Consider the following 16972-nt stretch of genomic DNA (forward strand, 5'->3'; position numbering starts at 1 on the left):
CACGCACAAGTCTAATGTATAGTGTGTAATATACCTCATACAATACAGACAAAACTAAACAATTAAAAGTTTTGGGTGGGATGGTTATCTGTTTATGTGTTTTTCTTTTGTACTGTTGTGACTCAGCTGGAATCACAGACTGTCTCTGATGAGGATGAGTCTGTCTCTGATGAGGATGATGGGACTCAGGTTCACAGTTTGGTTCAAGATGTCCCTGTTATAGACAATGAAGAAGTGCAGTTTCCCACAGCAAGGCATGAGAGTGTTGATACTGAAAATAGCCAGGTGCAGGTGCAGATTGACTCAGAGAAGGAAGATAATTCTCAGCCTGATAATGAGCAAACAGGAAAATAGGCTGACACTAACAAACAGACTGACCTTGACTAAATGGGAACCTTAGATCAGGCTGACCGTTTGGAATTCCAAGTCCGAAGGAGTGAAAGGATAGCTAACAAGAGGGAGGCCAGGGGCCAAAGAAACACCTTCATGTTTTACAAAGGATATTAAGCCATGTGTGTGAGATCAAATCTTTGTCAAAGCAACTTTGCGTTCTACTAAGAAGTTTGCCTATGCTTGTCTGGATTGAACTTACAGTTTTTGTGTTCATGATTTCAGGGCCTTGTCATGTTCTCTTAGGTTTTTGCTTTGCTGGTGCCTTTTTGGATTAAGCTTCAAGTGCTTTACGATACTGATCTGTTGGAACATTAACCTTTGCTTTTACGAACCTTTTACCTTTTATTTTTAATAAACTATAAAGGCTTCTGGCTGTGTGCGGTTTGGTATCTTCAGCAAGGGAAGCTACTCTGAGGTGCAACATGTACAGCATTGAATGTTTGCTGAGTTTGTTGTTCACCATCTTGAGTCCCTTTGGGGAGATACAACAGTATATAAAATAAATGTTTATTGGGGCTCCACGAGAAACTTTTGCTTCAAAAAGAGCTCCGGGCTGAAAAAGTTTGCGAACCCCTGATCTAGGGGATCCAGGGAGGGCTTTTGTCAGACTAGCTACTGCATCTTTTAAACAGAATGAGAAATCCAGAATGCTCTAACTTGAGGAATCTTTGACAAGTTTGTGAAGGAGCAATGCGTAGACATCTGTTCTGATACTGTAATTGCAGAAGTAGAAATAGCAGTTCCAGGCACATGTACAAGAATCGAGCTGCTCCCTGTGTATTAATTAACAAGCTCAAACTGCACCTCTTCCCACATTGGTTTATTATTAACCAGGGTTCAAAAGGCACAGCATGTTACAAGACTGTTAATTCAATCTATTTTGTCCCACCCACAATTCCTTTTGTCTGCTTGACATGGTTGTTGGTCTGTTGAATCTAATCATATGCTTGTCCTGGTAATGTGCATCAACCCTTCTGAACCAGAAGCAATCCCAAGATTAGTCAAGTGCAATGGGAGGAAAGGTTGCAAAACGGTGCCCTGCTGCTGTTCTCAAGGCAGCCTGGTGTGCATGGCAATGTGCTGTGTGGGTCCTCAGATGCCGAGTGCTGCAAAAGTGACAGAAACGAGTTTATTAGCTCATTTGGTATTTCAAGGTCAGGCAGTTCTGACAAATAATGGAAATCAAGATCTGGCTCCCTGTTTTTCACATGTCATTCTTTCATTTGTACTTAGATAATTTAAATATTTTCAGTGTTTCATTAAACTTTTAGTCTATCTAACCAGTAATTAACTTGATTTGTGTATTTAAAAAATTACAGTCACAAATGCCTTCATACTGAATCATGGATTTTTGGTATGGTGCAAAAGAATCCAGAGCTTGGAAGTAATGAGTTAGAAGTAATATTGCCAAGAGTAACTAGTTATTTTGGGCACAACAAGAGTGTAAGGAAGTGAAAAATTTGAAAGCAATGACTGAACGTTAGTACTGTAATAAGTAATATGTAATAGTTATCATCACAAGAGCCATTTTGATTGACTATTTTCATGATTTATACCATTCTGTTACTAGTCCCAAGGGTTTCCCTCCACACACACACAAAACCAGAAAATAATGGGAAAGTAACAATCATTGAGGAGCCCCCGGTGGCACAGTGGGTTAAAGTGCTAAGCTGCTGAGCTTGTTGACCAAAAGGTTGCAGGTTCAAATCTGGGGAGCGGCATGAGCTTCCGCTATCAGCCCCAGCTTCTGCCAACCTAGCAGTTTGAAAACATGCAAATGTGAGTAGATCAATAGGTACCGCTCCAGCAGGAAGGTAACTGTGCTCCATGCAGTCACGCCAGCCGCATGACCTTGGAGGTGTCTACGGACAATGCCGGCTCTTCAGCTTAGAAATTGAGATGAGCACCAACCCCTAAATTCGGACACGACTGGACTTAATGTCAGGGGAAAACCTAACCTTAACAATCACTGAAATATATAAAAAGTAAAGCTTTTCCATCACTGTCATCAATAATAGGAATAGATATTGGAGCCCTTGGTGGCACAATGGGTTAAACCCTTGTGCTGGCAGGACTAAAGAGCAATAGGTTGGAGGTTGATGAGCTCCCTCTGTCAGCTCCAGCTTCCACAAGGATGGTAAAACATCAAACATCCAGGCATTCCCTGGCCAATATCCTTGCAGATGGCCAATTCTCACACCAGAAGTGACTTGCAGTTTCTCAAGTCGCTCCTGACACAGAAAAAAAACCAATAGCAGGAATAGATTACTTTTAAAACATTGCACGAATAACAAAAAATCCTTGTGAAAAGTGACTTCCTAGACCCTGGTTCTAAAGCTATATAAAATTTCAAGGACACCAGTTGGAACTTTGAGTCTCATTCCACATGTTATGTATAGTTATAAGTATTTTTTAAAAGTAAAACTCACTATACTGTCCAATAATTTGAACTGTTATGGTTAGTTTTAACCTGAACAGAATTATCACTCCCTTCCAGCACTAAGGAACTTACTGGGCCAGATGTGGCTATTACTTCAGATAACCTGGTCCCAGAAAGAAGGTTTTGCCTTTTGCCCAGACTCAGCCATTTTCTATTAGCAGCAAACCACTGTACAAAGAGAGATTTCCTTGTCTGGGATTTCTATGATGACGACGATGATGATGATGATGATGATGATTTATACATGCTTTTTCTCTCCGCAAGGAGAATCAAAGGAGTCTCTAAGGGAGGGGATGGGACCAGGGAAGAAGAATGGATGCATTGTCATAGGAAATAATAATAATAATAATAATAATAATAATAATAATAATAATAATATGAACTTTATTTGTACCTCACCACCATTTCCCAGAGGGACTTGGGGTGGATCACAAAGTACTCAAAGGCGCAACCACACAAGATACAGAAAGTGTAAAAACAATAACATAATACAATAAACAACCGACATAAACATCCCAACTTCTGGTTAAAATAATAATAACAACAACGTAATAATAATAATAACAACAATAAGAACAATATACTACAATAATAATAACAATATACCATTCCACTCTATTTCCCCAAGGGGACTCAGAATGGATTACAGAACACATATATGGCAAACATTCAATGCCGTTTACAATTAACAAGGATAGACAATACATAAACAGAGGTAAAGGCTTTCCCATCTTTTTCCATTTCTGGCATCAGTAGGCTGTGCTGGACTCTGGCCACAAGGGGGTTCTGTCGCTCCATCTTACATGCCGAGGAGCATTGTTGTCCATTGACGTCCTCCCGATTGAGTCGCCTGCATGTCCTTATAGCCGCCTTTTATTATCTCCCCACATAAACCAGTACCTATTTGTCTACTCAAATTGCTGTTTTTGATCTGTTAGGTGAGCAGAAGCTGGGGCTGACGGTGGGAGCTCACCCCAACCCAGGCTTGAACTGCCAACCTTTCGCTTGGCAAGATTTTCTGCAGATTTGCGGCATAACTCACTGTGCTAAGCCCAGAAAGGAACAATAGTGGGCAAATGGGGACAGAAAGGAATACAGAAAGTGTGTTAGAGAAAGATTTTGTGTTAGATTAGTATAGTTTAAATGTACGAACTGCTTGAGGAACAATGGCCAATCCTGAAAAAGAGCAGGATAGGTATCCATGGAACATAGGAATGACTTCTTCGTTTTTCATGGGCAACAATGGTTCAGATGGCAGTTTCCCCGAATGGAGGTCTGCACAATAATAATAATAATAATAATAATAATAATAATAATAATAATAATAATCTATATATATAAATTTGTTAGGGGCATCCAACGAGGAAACAAAACTCAAAAACCCCCCAACGAAACTTAACCAAAATTCCCATGCCCATAACACAACCCACAAGGTACAAACATATCTACTCAAAATGAAAAACAACACAACAACACACTCACAAAACGGCAAAACAACAAAACTCAAAAAAACCCCAACGAAACTTTACCAAAATTCCCATGCCCATAACACAACCCACAAGGTACAAACATATCTACTCAAAATGAAAAACAACACAACAACACACTCACAAAACGGCAAAACAACAAAACTCAAAAATCCCCCAACGAAACTTAACCAAAATTCCCATGCCCATAACACAACCCACAAGGTACAAACATATCTACTCAAAATGAAAAACAACACAACAACACACTCACAAAACGGCAAAAGGATAAAACTCTAAAAAAAACCAACGAAACTTAACCAAAATTCCCATGCTCATAACACAACCCACAAGGTACAAACATATTACTCAAAATGAAAAACAACACAACAACACACTCAAAATGGCAAAAAAACAAAACTCAAAAAAACTCCAACGAAACTTAACCAAAATTCCCATGCCCATAACACAACCCACAAGGTACAAACGTATCTACTCAAAATGAAAAACAACATAACAACACACTCACAAAACGGCAAAACAACTGAGCATGCGCATTGGCGCCCAGCCGGAAGTTCCCTGGCGCGCGCACATGCCCTTCCGGCCAACGTTCCCTCTGCGGAAACCATGCCCACTCCAAGCCCCGCCGCGCTGCTTCCCGCACACACACACACCCCTGCCGCACACACACACACAACCCCACACTCCATCACTCCCCCGCCGCCGCACATACACACGCAACCCCACTCCCCCCGCCGCCGCACACACAACGCAACCCCACACTCCATCACTTCCCCCGCTGCCGCACGCACACACGCAACCCCACTCCCCCCGCCGCCGCACACACACACGCAACCCCATGCTCCATCACTCTCCCCGCCGCCGCACGCACACACGCAACCCCACTTCCCCCGCCGCCGCACACACACACGCAACCCCACGCTCCATCACTCCCCCCGCTGCTGTACACACACACACAACCCCACGCTCCATCACTCCCCCCGCCGCTGTACACACACACACAACCCCATGCTCCATCACTCCCCCACCCCAATCTTACCTCCTTTTACTTCACGCCCCCTCCAAACCCCACCCCGCCCCTTCCCGTCCTGTCAAAATCTAGGAAAGACAGGAAGGAAGGAAAGAAGGAAGAAAGAGAAAGGGAGGTAAAGAAAAAGGGGGAAGGAAGGAAAGTTAGAGAAAGAAGGAAGAAGAAAAGGAAAGAAAAGGAATGAAAGAAAAGAGACAGCAGAAAAGAAAGAAAAAGGGGGAAGGAAGGAAAGAGATAGAAAAAGAAGAGGAGAAGGAAAGATGGGAGGGAAGGAAGGAAGGAAGGAGGGAAAGAAGGAGAGAAAGAGGGAAGATTGGCCACAGCAACACGTGGCGGGTAAAGGTTGTTATTTCTATTATTATTATTATTATTATTATTATTATTATTATTAATATTATTATGCTATTGTTCCTATGAGACCCTGGAGGAATGGGAGAGGTGTCAGGTCCCAGAGGCAATGCATTGCATTATTGTTATTGTTATGATGGTGGTAAAATAAAAGGAAATAAAAAGTGAAAGAAGGAAGCAAACAGGGAGGGAAGAAAGGCAAAGGAAGAAAGGGGGAGGGAATGAAGGAAAGAGAGAAGGATGAAACCAAGTAGTGAAAGAAAGAAAGAGGTAGAGAAGGAAGAAAGGAGAGAAAGGGGGAGGAAAAGGGGGAAGGAATAGGTAGGTACCTCTCTTTCATAATAGTCCAGATATCTACCTCAACTTTGATAAGTTTTACTATAGGCCACAGCAACGCGTGGCAGGGCACAGCTAGTAATAATAATAATCTTTATTTATATCCCGCTACCATCCCCCCAAAGGGGACACAGGGCGGCTAACGTGAGGTCAAGTCCAAAGATACAATACACCAAAATAAAAATACAAAATGCAGACAACAAAATTTACATCAGAATAAAATACATACAGTAGCAAAATAAAATAATGCAAATTAACACAATATAAAATCGAAGCACAATGGGCAGGCCAATGGATGAAGTAAAATGATAAAACTCTGGATGAGGTAGGAATAAAAAAAATGTAATTGAGGGGAGCCCAAAAAGGATAAACAGTGGGGTAAGGCTTTCAGTTTAAGGCAGGGGGAAGAGCATCATAGGGGCAACACTATAAATGGGGCAAACAGAAATGGGATAAATGGTCACTCTCCAAAGGCACATCGGAAGAGCTAAGTTTTCAGGTTTTTCTCAAACGCTGCTAAGGTGGGAGCTTGCCTAATCTCACCAGGTGGCCGTCCTGTGGTCATCTAGATATTTTGGGCTTCAGCTCTCAAGATTCCTGACCTCTGGATAAGATGACTAGGGCCTCAGGGAGTTGGAGTCCCAAACCCTTGGAATGCCACAGGTTGTCTGCCACTGTCTTAATGCATGCTTGAAGCAAGAATGACATCCTCTAAAATAAGATGTGGAACAAAGTAAGTTATGGTAGAAGTCTACTTAGTGAATTTAAGGCAGGTATACAACCCCGATCTCTGTCCTGTATTCAATTAAATCCAGCCCCCATACCCCAATCCCAACCTGACCAGAGCGAAATTCTCAGGTGTTGCTCTGTGTAGAGAACGCCCTTTTTTCCGCACGGTACCATGAACATTGACGAAGCGGGAGACTAAAAGCAAACGGAGGTGGCCTGTTGGGAGAACCACCGTGGAAACCTGGAATTCTGTTGGCGGCAGGAGCAGCATGTAAGGATAGAGAAGGCTGAAGAAGAGCCTGAAATAGAAAGCGTGGAGGCAGCCGTGGGGAATGGAGCGAGCGAGCTTTCTGCTCCCCGCCTTGCTCTTCCTTTTCCTCCAGTTATTTCTGTCCTTGCTCCTCCCTCCCTGCTGCAGCCTGAAATTAAAATGTTACAACATCCACGATTTTAGGAGGGTAAATGGTATGTTACAGGCAAATCAGCAATTACAGAACAGATCATGGAAATTCAGAGGCAATCCTACTATGAGGTAAGAGGAGTCAGCTCCTTTAGGTGGCATTTTTTGAGGAAGGTGGATCTGACTCAGGGCGCATCATCCTTTGGGAAGTTCTTCTGGGAGACTGTACAGGAAAACTTACCAGTGGTTGTATCCCCTGTCAATTGTCTGGAAGAAAGATGCCATTTAGACTGACAACTTCAAGCAAAAAAAAAAAAATGCCTTGGGTATGGTCTGGTTATCTGTGCTGGGGGGTATTTCCATGTGTATTAGCTGCTAGCAGCGAGGTCCAGGAGCAATCAAACATGAAAGGTGCAATCCTATTTATGCCCATTCATAAGTAAGCCAAATAGATTTCTATGCAATTTGGTGCCTAATAAATGTATTTTAAACGGTAGCCATTATCCTACTTTTGCATGGAATCAACATGCCAAGTTATGACTTAAAATTTTCTCAGTGCCTTGGATAAGATATCTTGCTGTAAAGAAAGAACATGCGGTCATAAACTTCCCATCCAACTATCTATACTGGATAATGCTTTTGTCCCAGACTAGGATTCAAGACATGTTATAAAAGGCAGAAAATACTATAAAAACACAAAAAATATATAAAATTAAGGTTATAACCATGTTAAATTGCAACAGATTAAAACCATTTAAAATCTTATTTTCAATTAGATTTAAAACTGTGTGTATATGTACATATGTGCCTATGGGTTTATGGCAGTGGTTCCCAAACCTTTTTTTTTGACAGGGACCACTTGACCATGGGCAACATTAGTACCAACAGGGTTACAAATCAGTTTTTGGTCAACTTCTGATTTGGTTTGGTTATTGGCTGGTTCAGAAAATTGCATTGGATAGACCACATCAGCTCTAGTTTCTGATAAAGAACATATGCCATTCAGTAGTTGCCATTTGCTCGCCCACAGAAAACCATATTTAATAAACCTTGGCACTATAAGAGGGTTTCGCAAGACCCGTTGCTCTTGTTGCAACGGTGTAGTAACAGTGAAGCTGAGAACCATATTTTAGTTCTTCTGGACTACTGGTGGTCCACGGACCACAGGTTGGGAACTACTGGTTTACGGTGACCTCATGGCTTTCAAAAGGTTTTCTTAGGCAAGGAATACTCAGAGAGATGGGTTTGTAAGCATCTTCCTCTAAGATATAGCTTTCATCAAAGTGCTAACCAGGACTGACTTTGCTTAACTTTCAAAATCTGATGGGATCAGATTTTGCCTAAGGTGTTTAGGCATTACGGCATCATAAAAACTAATTTCTTGTAAATATCAATTTCCAAAGCATTGCTGGAAAAGAAAGGTCTTAACTGGCTGCCAAAAAAAAAGGGGGGGGGGGAGAGACAGAGTCATCAAGGGGGAGTGGGAAGATCAGTCAGTTGCTTTCTGATTGACAGGGAAACAATAAATTAGTACTAGGAGACTTTCACAGTCCCAAAGCATCCTCTAAAGTAGTTAATATTTAAGAGTGTGTGGATCTAAACCAATTACAAATTTGTCACTCAAAGTTAGACATTCATAACTGCCTCAGTGAATTCCACTCTCCAAATTTGGCTGTCTTGGAGGAGAGTGATGGAGTGTTGGAAACATGTTTTGTTTATTTTTGTAATATTTGGTTTATTAATAAATCTACTAAAAACACAAACTTCCATTGTGGAAGCAAGTCCTACAGACTTAACTAAAATGGCAGACCTGCTCCCTGCTTCCAGAGAGACTCCAAAATGCATCCTCCGCAGGCTGTTCCCAGATGGCTAACACACATGTCCCCTTTGTTTTAGTTAGAAAGATAGGGATGTGTGACACTTCCCACATTCTGATGGCTTCCCCACACCAAGAGAAATCAAAGTGGCATTTTCTAGCAAACTGCCTTCCATTAAAAGACATGTACTGTCCACCCAGAGTCATTAGGGAAAAGTTATATGAAAACAGATAGGTCTGCTCAGAATAATCAGACAACTCAGTCCATAAAGAGCACACACCAAGCACGTGCCTTTGGTATTTTCCAAAGTTTTATTTTAAAAATGTTGAAACTTAACATCCCACAAGTTTTTAAGAATTTTACCACAAGGAGAAGAGAACCCTACAAAAATATATCATACAGTTCACAAGGTGGTAGGAAGGGGGGAAAGACACACAGAGACCCTGCACACACACAACAAGTGTTCTATACCAGGGATCGGTGGCATGTGGTCTGTGGGCAGCACCCCCCACGGAGTCTCCCATTGCCATTGCTGATGCTGATGAAACTGAAATTGGAGGAGTTGCTGCTGCCGCCACCATCGACAGACCTTGTTGCCAAACAACAGCACCGCCTCGTTGGAAAATAATGATGATAATAGAAAGTAAATGGCAAAACTGCTTCTCCTCCCACCTCAGCACAAGTCTATTGCTGTGCAAAGCCACCAGCAAACCCTCCCCACCCCTTCCCCTGCAAAATCTTGCTTTGGGAGGTGCTGCTGCCATCACCAAATCAACCATGCTTCCCCTTCCTTTTCCTGCACCATTATAGCTAGATGTCATAGTGCTGCTGATGCTCAAGGGCAATTCTACTTCTGGTAGCAAATTAGCCTGTAGCTAGACTGTCAAGAGTAAAGTCCTTCATGGTTCCACGAAGTTCCTCATCTCTGTGTTGTCAAAGGCTTTTGTGGTCAGAATCACTGGGTTGCTGTGACTTTTCCAGGCTGTATGGCCATGTTCCAGAAGCATTCTCTCCTGACGTTTCACCCACATCTATGGCAGGCATCCTCAGAGGTTCCAACAGACCTCAAAACCGCTGAAGATGCCTCCCATAGAAGTGAGTGAAACGTCAAGAGAGAATACTTCTGGAACATGGCCATACAGTCTGGAAATCTGTTTCTCATCTCTATTTTACACAGACACCACTTCCAATAAAGAAATATCAGCCGGCATCCTTTTCAGCAGTTATGAGATTGTAAACTGGATTTACAGTATCATCACTGCAGGGAATTCACATTTATATTTGCGAATTACTCAACTTGATCCCACCCCCAAAAATCTCTCTTTGCAGCCTGGCAGCACTCTGACTGAAGTGTTTCTGAGGCCCTGGAGATCTGGGTGCTCAGAAATGACATATGCAGCATTCTCCTGGTTGCAGGACAACTCAAGACAAGCAGCGGTGACAAGATCCCCAAGGGTTTCTCCCCATTGTCTGTTCCCAAGGCACCTCACTGGGAGCACACTGTGGGCACCATTTCCCAGCAGTTGCATCACCAGTGGCTTGGAAACAGGGCACCGCCAGGCTGGAAAGTTAGGTTGGGGTTGGGGTTGGGTGAAGAATGCTGTCATCAGCAATGACACAAGATCTCAGCCCATTATCTAGATTGTAATAGTGTGACAAATGTGCACGTCTATTTTGTTACAATAATTTCAATTGGAAACAAGCTTCCATGGCATGAACACAGAGTAAAATAGGCAGGCACCCATATCTGACAGATAATTCTGAGCTAAGTTTTGCAGCCTCAAACCTCCCCTTTCACTTATGCCCATTGCTTATTGATCACACTTCTTCCTTTACATGGCTACATCCCAGTTTTTCAAGAATCAGTTTAGCTGGAAAAGGTCTATGGCATTAAGAATTTCAATTCTTATGAGCAGAAGTCCATCGTGGTAAACTGGTGCCCTTGCTCAGCCTCAGACTGCTACTCCACACTTGACTGCTCCCTTTCACTACCACAATTTCCTATGTGGAGATGGCATTCGCACAGGAAATTTGTCACTGAGTGAAGTAGCCAAGGTGGGAAGACAATGTGATGGAAGGAAGGAAGGAAGAGCACAATGAATTGCAAAACTGAATGGCAGAAACATCTATCTTGTGCACTAGCCCAAACTTCTCCTGGCTGCAGCCACCATGGCCCTGGCTGCCTTCCTCACCTCCCATATTCCATATCACTCTTCGCTCTTCTCCTTTCAAGCCATATTCTTGCCTTTTTTTCCCTTTAAGACTTCCTCACTCCACCTGTCTTTTCCCTGATTTCATTCACAAAAGCCAATATAATATCAGGTTGTGATCACTCGAACAATTGGAAATTGTTTCATTGAACAGTGCCTACAACTAAAAGGTTGTAAGCTAGTGCTCGGTGAAACAGTTTTTAAAAAATGTATCATTTTAGCACAGTGTATGCCACCCTGAGAATGTTTAAACTGTGGCCATTTATTTCCATCTTGGCACAGAAATTAATCAAATAAACACATAAGTGAATAATTTAAAATCACGTGATTCAAATTAGTTGCACTTCGTGTGTTCCACTGGTTCCAAGGACAGCTGAATGACAATTAAGTTTTGCAGATCTGTGCCCAATACGCATATAAAAGGGGAGGAAGTAGTGAAATAAATAGAAATCTGACAAGCCAGCCAGCAGAACAAACAAACAGGACAAAAAGCTGTGATGACACAGCAGGAAAAATAGCCAAAAAGGGAGCATAAACCTACCAGGAAATGAGAAGAGGGTATATTTTTACTCCCTTTCTGCAGGGCTGGCATTGAAGAGACTTGAAAAAGATGGGGAACCCAGAAGCCACAAGCAATGCTGATTCAGCAGCTCAGCTCAAGAAAATGGAATCCCCGCCAGGATGTGATGGATACAGTAACTTCGTCTACAGCACGTGTTAACATGGAAAACATTGTATTTTAAAACGATTTGGTTTTGTGGAAGTTTCACAAAGGACTTCCTAATTAAAGCACATCACGCAGCGGTTAGTTTTGCCATTATCAATGAAATTATTTCCCATGCAAACTTCTTTTGTGGTGTCTTCTGCTTCCTCCCATTTTTATCTTTGCCTATCCAGTGGAAATGCCTTGCTACATCCTTGCTAACAGCAAAGACCTTGGATTCCTAACTTTAAAGCTTACATGGATAGTAGGGATACAGAGTCCTCAATAGGGACACCATTTTTATTGAATGCTTCCCTCCTCAACTGTCTGCTTCTAGATTTTACATTGTGAGCTTTTACCTTTATTGTTTGTACGATTGCTAAAAACTACTGAAATGTTTTAGGGCAGGAAAAAGATATTATAATCACTTTATTATGAATCTTATAGAGACACGAGTTGCCAAACGTGTTGGGAGGGCTCCTGCGGTTTTTAGTTAAATAAAGAGAGGTTTTGACAAGTGGAGCGCAAATTTCCCTTTTGACTAAAAGCATAAAACAATTCTGCACCACCCCTGGGACTAACTGGTTTACTCTAACCGAAGCTTTTATGGACTCCTGTCCATTTGTATCTAGCTGATGCCCATGAAAACCCACATTAGAGTATATGAGAATAAGGTCTAATGGTTTGAGGTTACAGAAGAGTAGATTTCAACTGAACATTAGAAGGAACTTCTTGACAATATGAGTGGTCTAACAATGGAGCCAACTTTCTAGATCAGGGGTCCTCAAACTTTTAAAACAGAGGGCCAGGTCACAGTCCCTCAAAATGTTGGAGGGCCGGATTATAATTTGGAAAAAAAATGAATGAATTCCTATGCACACTGCACATATCTTCTCTGTAGTGCAAAAAAAAAAAAGCCACTTTAAAACAATACAATAATTAAAATGAACAATTTAAAACTTATTAGTATTTTAATTGAAAGTGTGGACCTGCTTTTGGCTGATGAGATAGGATTGTTGTTGTTGTTTTCTTTCAAGTCGTTTCAGACTTATGTTGACCCTGAGTGAGGGCCAGAAAACGACAATGGAGGGGCGTATCCGGCCCCTGGGCCTTAGTTTGAGGACCCCTGTCCTAGAGCAATGGTTCTCAGCCTGTGGGTCCCCAGGTGTTTTGGCCTACAGAAATTACAGCCAGTTTACCAGCTGTTGGGATTTCTGGGAGTTGAAGGCCAAAACATCTGAAGTCCCACAGGTTGAGAACCACTGTCCTAGAGGGATGGGTCTCCTCTTGATGCCTTCAAAAAGAAGCATTAAGAGGATGCTGGGGATGCTTTAGCTGGAGATCCTGTATCAAGCAGGAGGTTGGACATGATGGTCCCTCAGGTCCCTTCCAATTCTTACGAGTCTATGATCAAAAAGGCATTTAATAAAATGTATTTAACTGAAACATAGAATCATAGAATTAATGAATTGGAGGAGACTTTGTCCAACCCTCCGTCAAGAAGCAGGAAACCCTCATTCAAAGCACCCCCTGACAGATGGCCATCCAGCCTTTGTTTCAAAGCCTCCAAAGAAGGAGTCTCCACCACTGCTGAACAGCTCTCACAGTCAGGAAGTTCTTCCTAATGTTCAGGTGGAATCTCCTTTCCTGTAGTCTGAAGCCATTGTTCCATGTCCTAGTCTCCAGGGAAGCAGAAAACAAGCCTGCTCCCCCCTCACTATGACTTCCCCTCACGTATTTATACATGGCCCTCATCATGTCTCCTCTCAGCCTTGTCTTCTGAAGGCTAAACATGCCCAGCTCTTTAAGCCACTCCTCATAGGGCTTGTTCTCCAGACCATTTGAAGGGAGGCATGTGTACTCTGTTGCCTGATGCAGGCATTGAACCTGGGCCAAAAAGAGTATAGCCCTCTCTCCCCATCTATCCATCAGGAACAGAAACTCACTATTGTAGCAATTAAGATGGCCTATTCAAGGGACAGCTTATGAGCTATGTATAACCAACTCCCAATGGCTGCCATCAGGAAGCAGTGAATGGGCTTCAACATATAAGAGGACGACATAATTAGCACTACCGGATAGCTTTGCTGAAAAGCTTTTATTTGGGCAAACATTACTTGGCCGTGGTTAAGAGAGGTTATCTGGGGACCAAATAAGAGTTTGTTACTTATCCCTCCTCACCTATGCTCACTGGGAAGTGATAAAACTGAATGCACTTGTAGCCAGGACGCCTTCAATTAGAAAACAAGGAGCCTTTAAAAGCCTTGGTGGTGGTTTGCAATGCCAACTGGCGTTCTAGTTATATTTTTACTATCGTCTTCCCCTTGCTAACAATAAAATTGTTTATAGTGAACAAAGAACAGCAAGTCCAAAGAAAATGGGTAAATCTGGAAGTGATTATGGAATGCTGATTAACAGAGGAGAAATGTGATTAGTTTGCTACTATTCGTGGGTGTCTAACTCTCCTTCACCCAATCCCTTCTGCCCATTCCCACAATGCATAAGTTTTCAGCATCTTCCAGAAAGAGACGATGGCTAAACTCTGGCTCTTCAGATCACATGATTTTTAAAAAATAATAATATTGGTGTTGAGATGAGGAGACACAGAGTATTCTGCCCTGGGTATCAAGCATGCTTACTAATAAATAAATATATATCAGTGTGTGTTAGAGCACAAGATGGACACCTTTAGGTTATTATAATGCGAACAGCTCTCATCCTCTTGCCCTGACTCCTGCCTCTCTGCTCACGTGAGACCACCTCAGCCATCCCTGTGGCAAGAGCCCACTCAGAAGCCCAGCTTGGCAACGGGCACCTGAGCCCACCTTTCTATGTTAGGATGGGCCTGCAAATGATGATGGAGGGTCATGGCACAAAAGGATCCACGGTGTCAGGAGTGGCAGCACCACACTCACAGGACGAAGGGGCTAAGGGGAAGGCTGCCGGTTTTCTGGGATTCCTTGGAAACTTCAGCATTTGGTCTCACCACAAAGCAGCCGGATCTTGCTGCCTCCCAAGAGGTCACAGGTTCACCAGTGGAATCCTGGGAAGGAAACAAGAGAGACAAGTAAGAATGACAGCCCCAGTGTTTGGAGCTGTTTCACCCAATTTTTTGTAGTTTCGGGTGGGGAGCACTACCAAAACTTTCCTAGCCCCTGAATGAGCACCAAAATCACGTTAATGCATCGAAATGACTTTCCAACAGATCACTTTTAGGAGAATTGATTATACTTGATTAATGCTCTGCCCTTTAACTGATTAAATTTAAATGGATTTGCATCTTATCAAAACTTCAAGAGCCCCATGTTGGTTTTCCTCTTCACATAAGTATTAATGAGGGGAGAGGGATGTTGCTCATCACATGTTGCATGTTGGGAGGGGTGGGAATCTGTATCGGAGAGATTGCCATCTACACCTTTGGACTTCCCTAAGATGTTGAATCAATTTGGAGAAGCATACAATGGAGAGCAATTCCTCTTAGATAATATATTTCTGGCCAACACGCAGTGCTGGTAGGTTAAGGAAGCAGGGATGTGATGGCCAGGCAGTGTGCACTCCTAGCTCCACTTGATTACAATAGTCTGTCATGGAAGGTCAAGTCAGGGTAATCTGGATATCCTTCTGAAATTATGAAGGTCAGCACATTTAACATTAGAGAAACAAGCCGTCATTTGTTTTTGGAGATTTTAAGAAATGCATTCACAATTTCCTTTAAAGAAATATGCAGATCTACACTGTATGGCCATGTTCCAAAAGCATTCTCTCCTGACTTTTCATCCACATCTATGGCGGGCATCCTCAGAGGTTGTGAGGTCAGTTGGAAACCAGGCAAGTGAGGTTTATGTATCTGTGGAATGTCCAGAGTGGGAGAAAGAACTCTTGTCTGCTTGGGGCAAGTGTGAATGTTTTGGAGTTGTAGTTCACCTACAGCCAGAGAGCATTGTGGACCCAAACAATGATAGATCTGGGCTAAATTTGGCACAAATACTCAATATGCCCAAATGTGAATACTGGTAAAGTTTGGGAAAAATAGACCTTGGCATTTGGGAGTTGTGGTTGCTGGGATTTATAGTTCACCTATAATCAAAGAGCATTCTGAATGCCACCAACAGAATTGGGCCAAACTTTCCACACAGAACCCTCATGATATAGGACAATATAGTAATGTATAATACTGATATTGTACTATGCTAATACTATAATATATTGTATATATATATATATCTTGTAAGCCGCCCTGAGTCCCCTTCGGGGTGAGAAGGGCGGCATATAAATGTTGTAAATAATATTCAATACTGATATTGTACTATGCTAATAATATAATATATTCTATGTATGTATATCTTGTAAGCTGCTCTGAGTCCCCTTCGGGGTGAGAAGGGCGGCATATAAATGTGGAAAATAAATAAATAAATGATCAACTGCATTTTCTAATGGTCTTGTGCGACCCCTCTAACACCCCCTCGGGACCCCTCCATGGGTCGTGACCCCCAGGTTGAGAAACACTGCTATAGATGTACGGTGGGAGTATTGCAGTTGAATCCCATTTAAGGTCAGGCTGTGACCCATTACTAGATCCTGACCCATCGGCTGAAACTGGATGCACTAAATGTATCTATTGCCTCTGAGCCAACATAGCCCATTAAGGGAACTCAATTATTGCTGCTGTGATCAGAAGATGGACCTTGCTGGTAATGCATGATGACAAATAATAGAATTTGCTGTTCCATGACCATGCCTTTACATTTTTTTCTTAACAACATAAATTCCAAAACATCGACTGCTGTATCATTTCGATGTGGGAACATCCATTGAGATGCGGTTTCTAAAGTGGAGAACACAAGGCTACTCTTCCCCCCTCAGCAATGTTTCACTGTTTATGACACTTTTCCTTTCAATTATTTTCATCTAGGTCTCTTAAATCTCTGCAAGTCCTCCACCTCCAGTTCAGGAAAGAACACAGCTCTTTATGGGGTTTCTTATGAAAGGCATGCAGAGCTGTTTAGCTAACATACAAATGCAGAGACGGGGTGGAGGGTGGGAGGAGATGATCTCCCTTCTCCTTCTCCATTCATTCTG

General features: G+C 42.4%; 1 protein-coding gene and 2 long non-coding RNA genes across 5 annotated transcripts in view; 1 reads left to right on the forward strand and 2 right to left on the reverse strand.

Annotated features, from left to right (window-relative positions):
* Positions 1 to 1198: 1198 nt before the first annotated feature.
* On the reverse strand, positions 1199 to 4731 carry LOC137096425 (uncharacterized). Its single transcript, XR_010909461.1, has 2 exons — positions 2906 to 4731; positions 1199 to 1499 (listed from the first exon to the last, which is right to left on the reverse strand). It is a non-coding gene; the product is annotated as an uncharacterized lncRNA (long non-coding RNA).
* A 2438-nt stretch (positions 4732 to 7169) lies between these two features.
* Positions 7170 to 11998, forward strand: LOC132767544 (uncharacterized). The gene is made up of 2 exons (XR_009630650.2): positions 7170 to 7295; positions 11774 to 11998. It is a non-coding gene; the product is annotated as an uncharacterized lncRNA (long non-coding RNA).
* Positions 11999 to 12327: 329 nt separating this feature from the next.
* Positions 12328 to 16972, reverse strand: part of PIANP (PILR alpha associated neural protein) — a 55297-nt gene continuing 50652 nt past the window's right edge. For 2 of the 3 annotated variants that reach the window (XM_060762624.2, XM_060762623.2), the window contains one exon: positions 12328 to 14936. In XM_060762624.2, coding sequence (XP_060618607.2) covers positions 14805 to 14936 — 132 coding nt within the window. In that variant the 3' untranslated portion in view covers positions 12328 to 14804. The remainder of the gene's footprint in view (positions 14937 to 16972) is intronic. The other variant, XM_060762625.2, reaches the window with a different exon arrangement.

The sequence above is a fragment of the Anolis sagrei genome, chromosome 2 (genome assembly GCF_037176765.1).
Source record: "Anolis sagrei isolate rAnoSag1 chromosome 2, rAnoSag1.mat, whole genome shotgun sequence".
Classification (NCBI taxonomy): Eukaryota; Metazoa; Chordata; class Lepidosauria; order Squamata; family Dactyloidae; genus Anolis; species Anolis sagrei.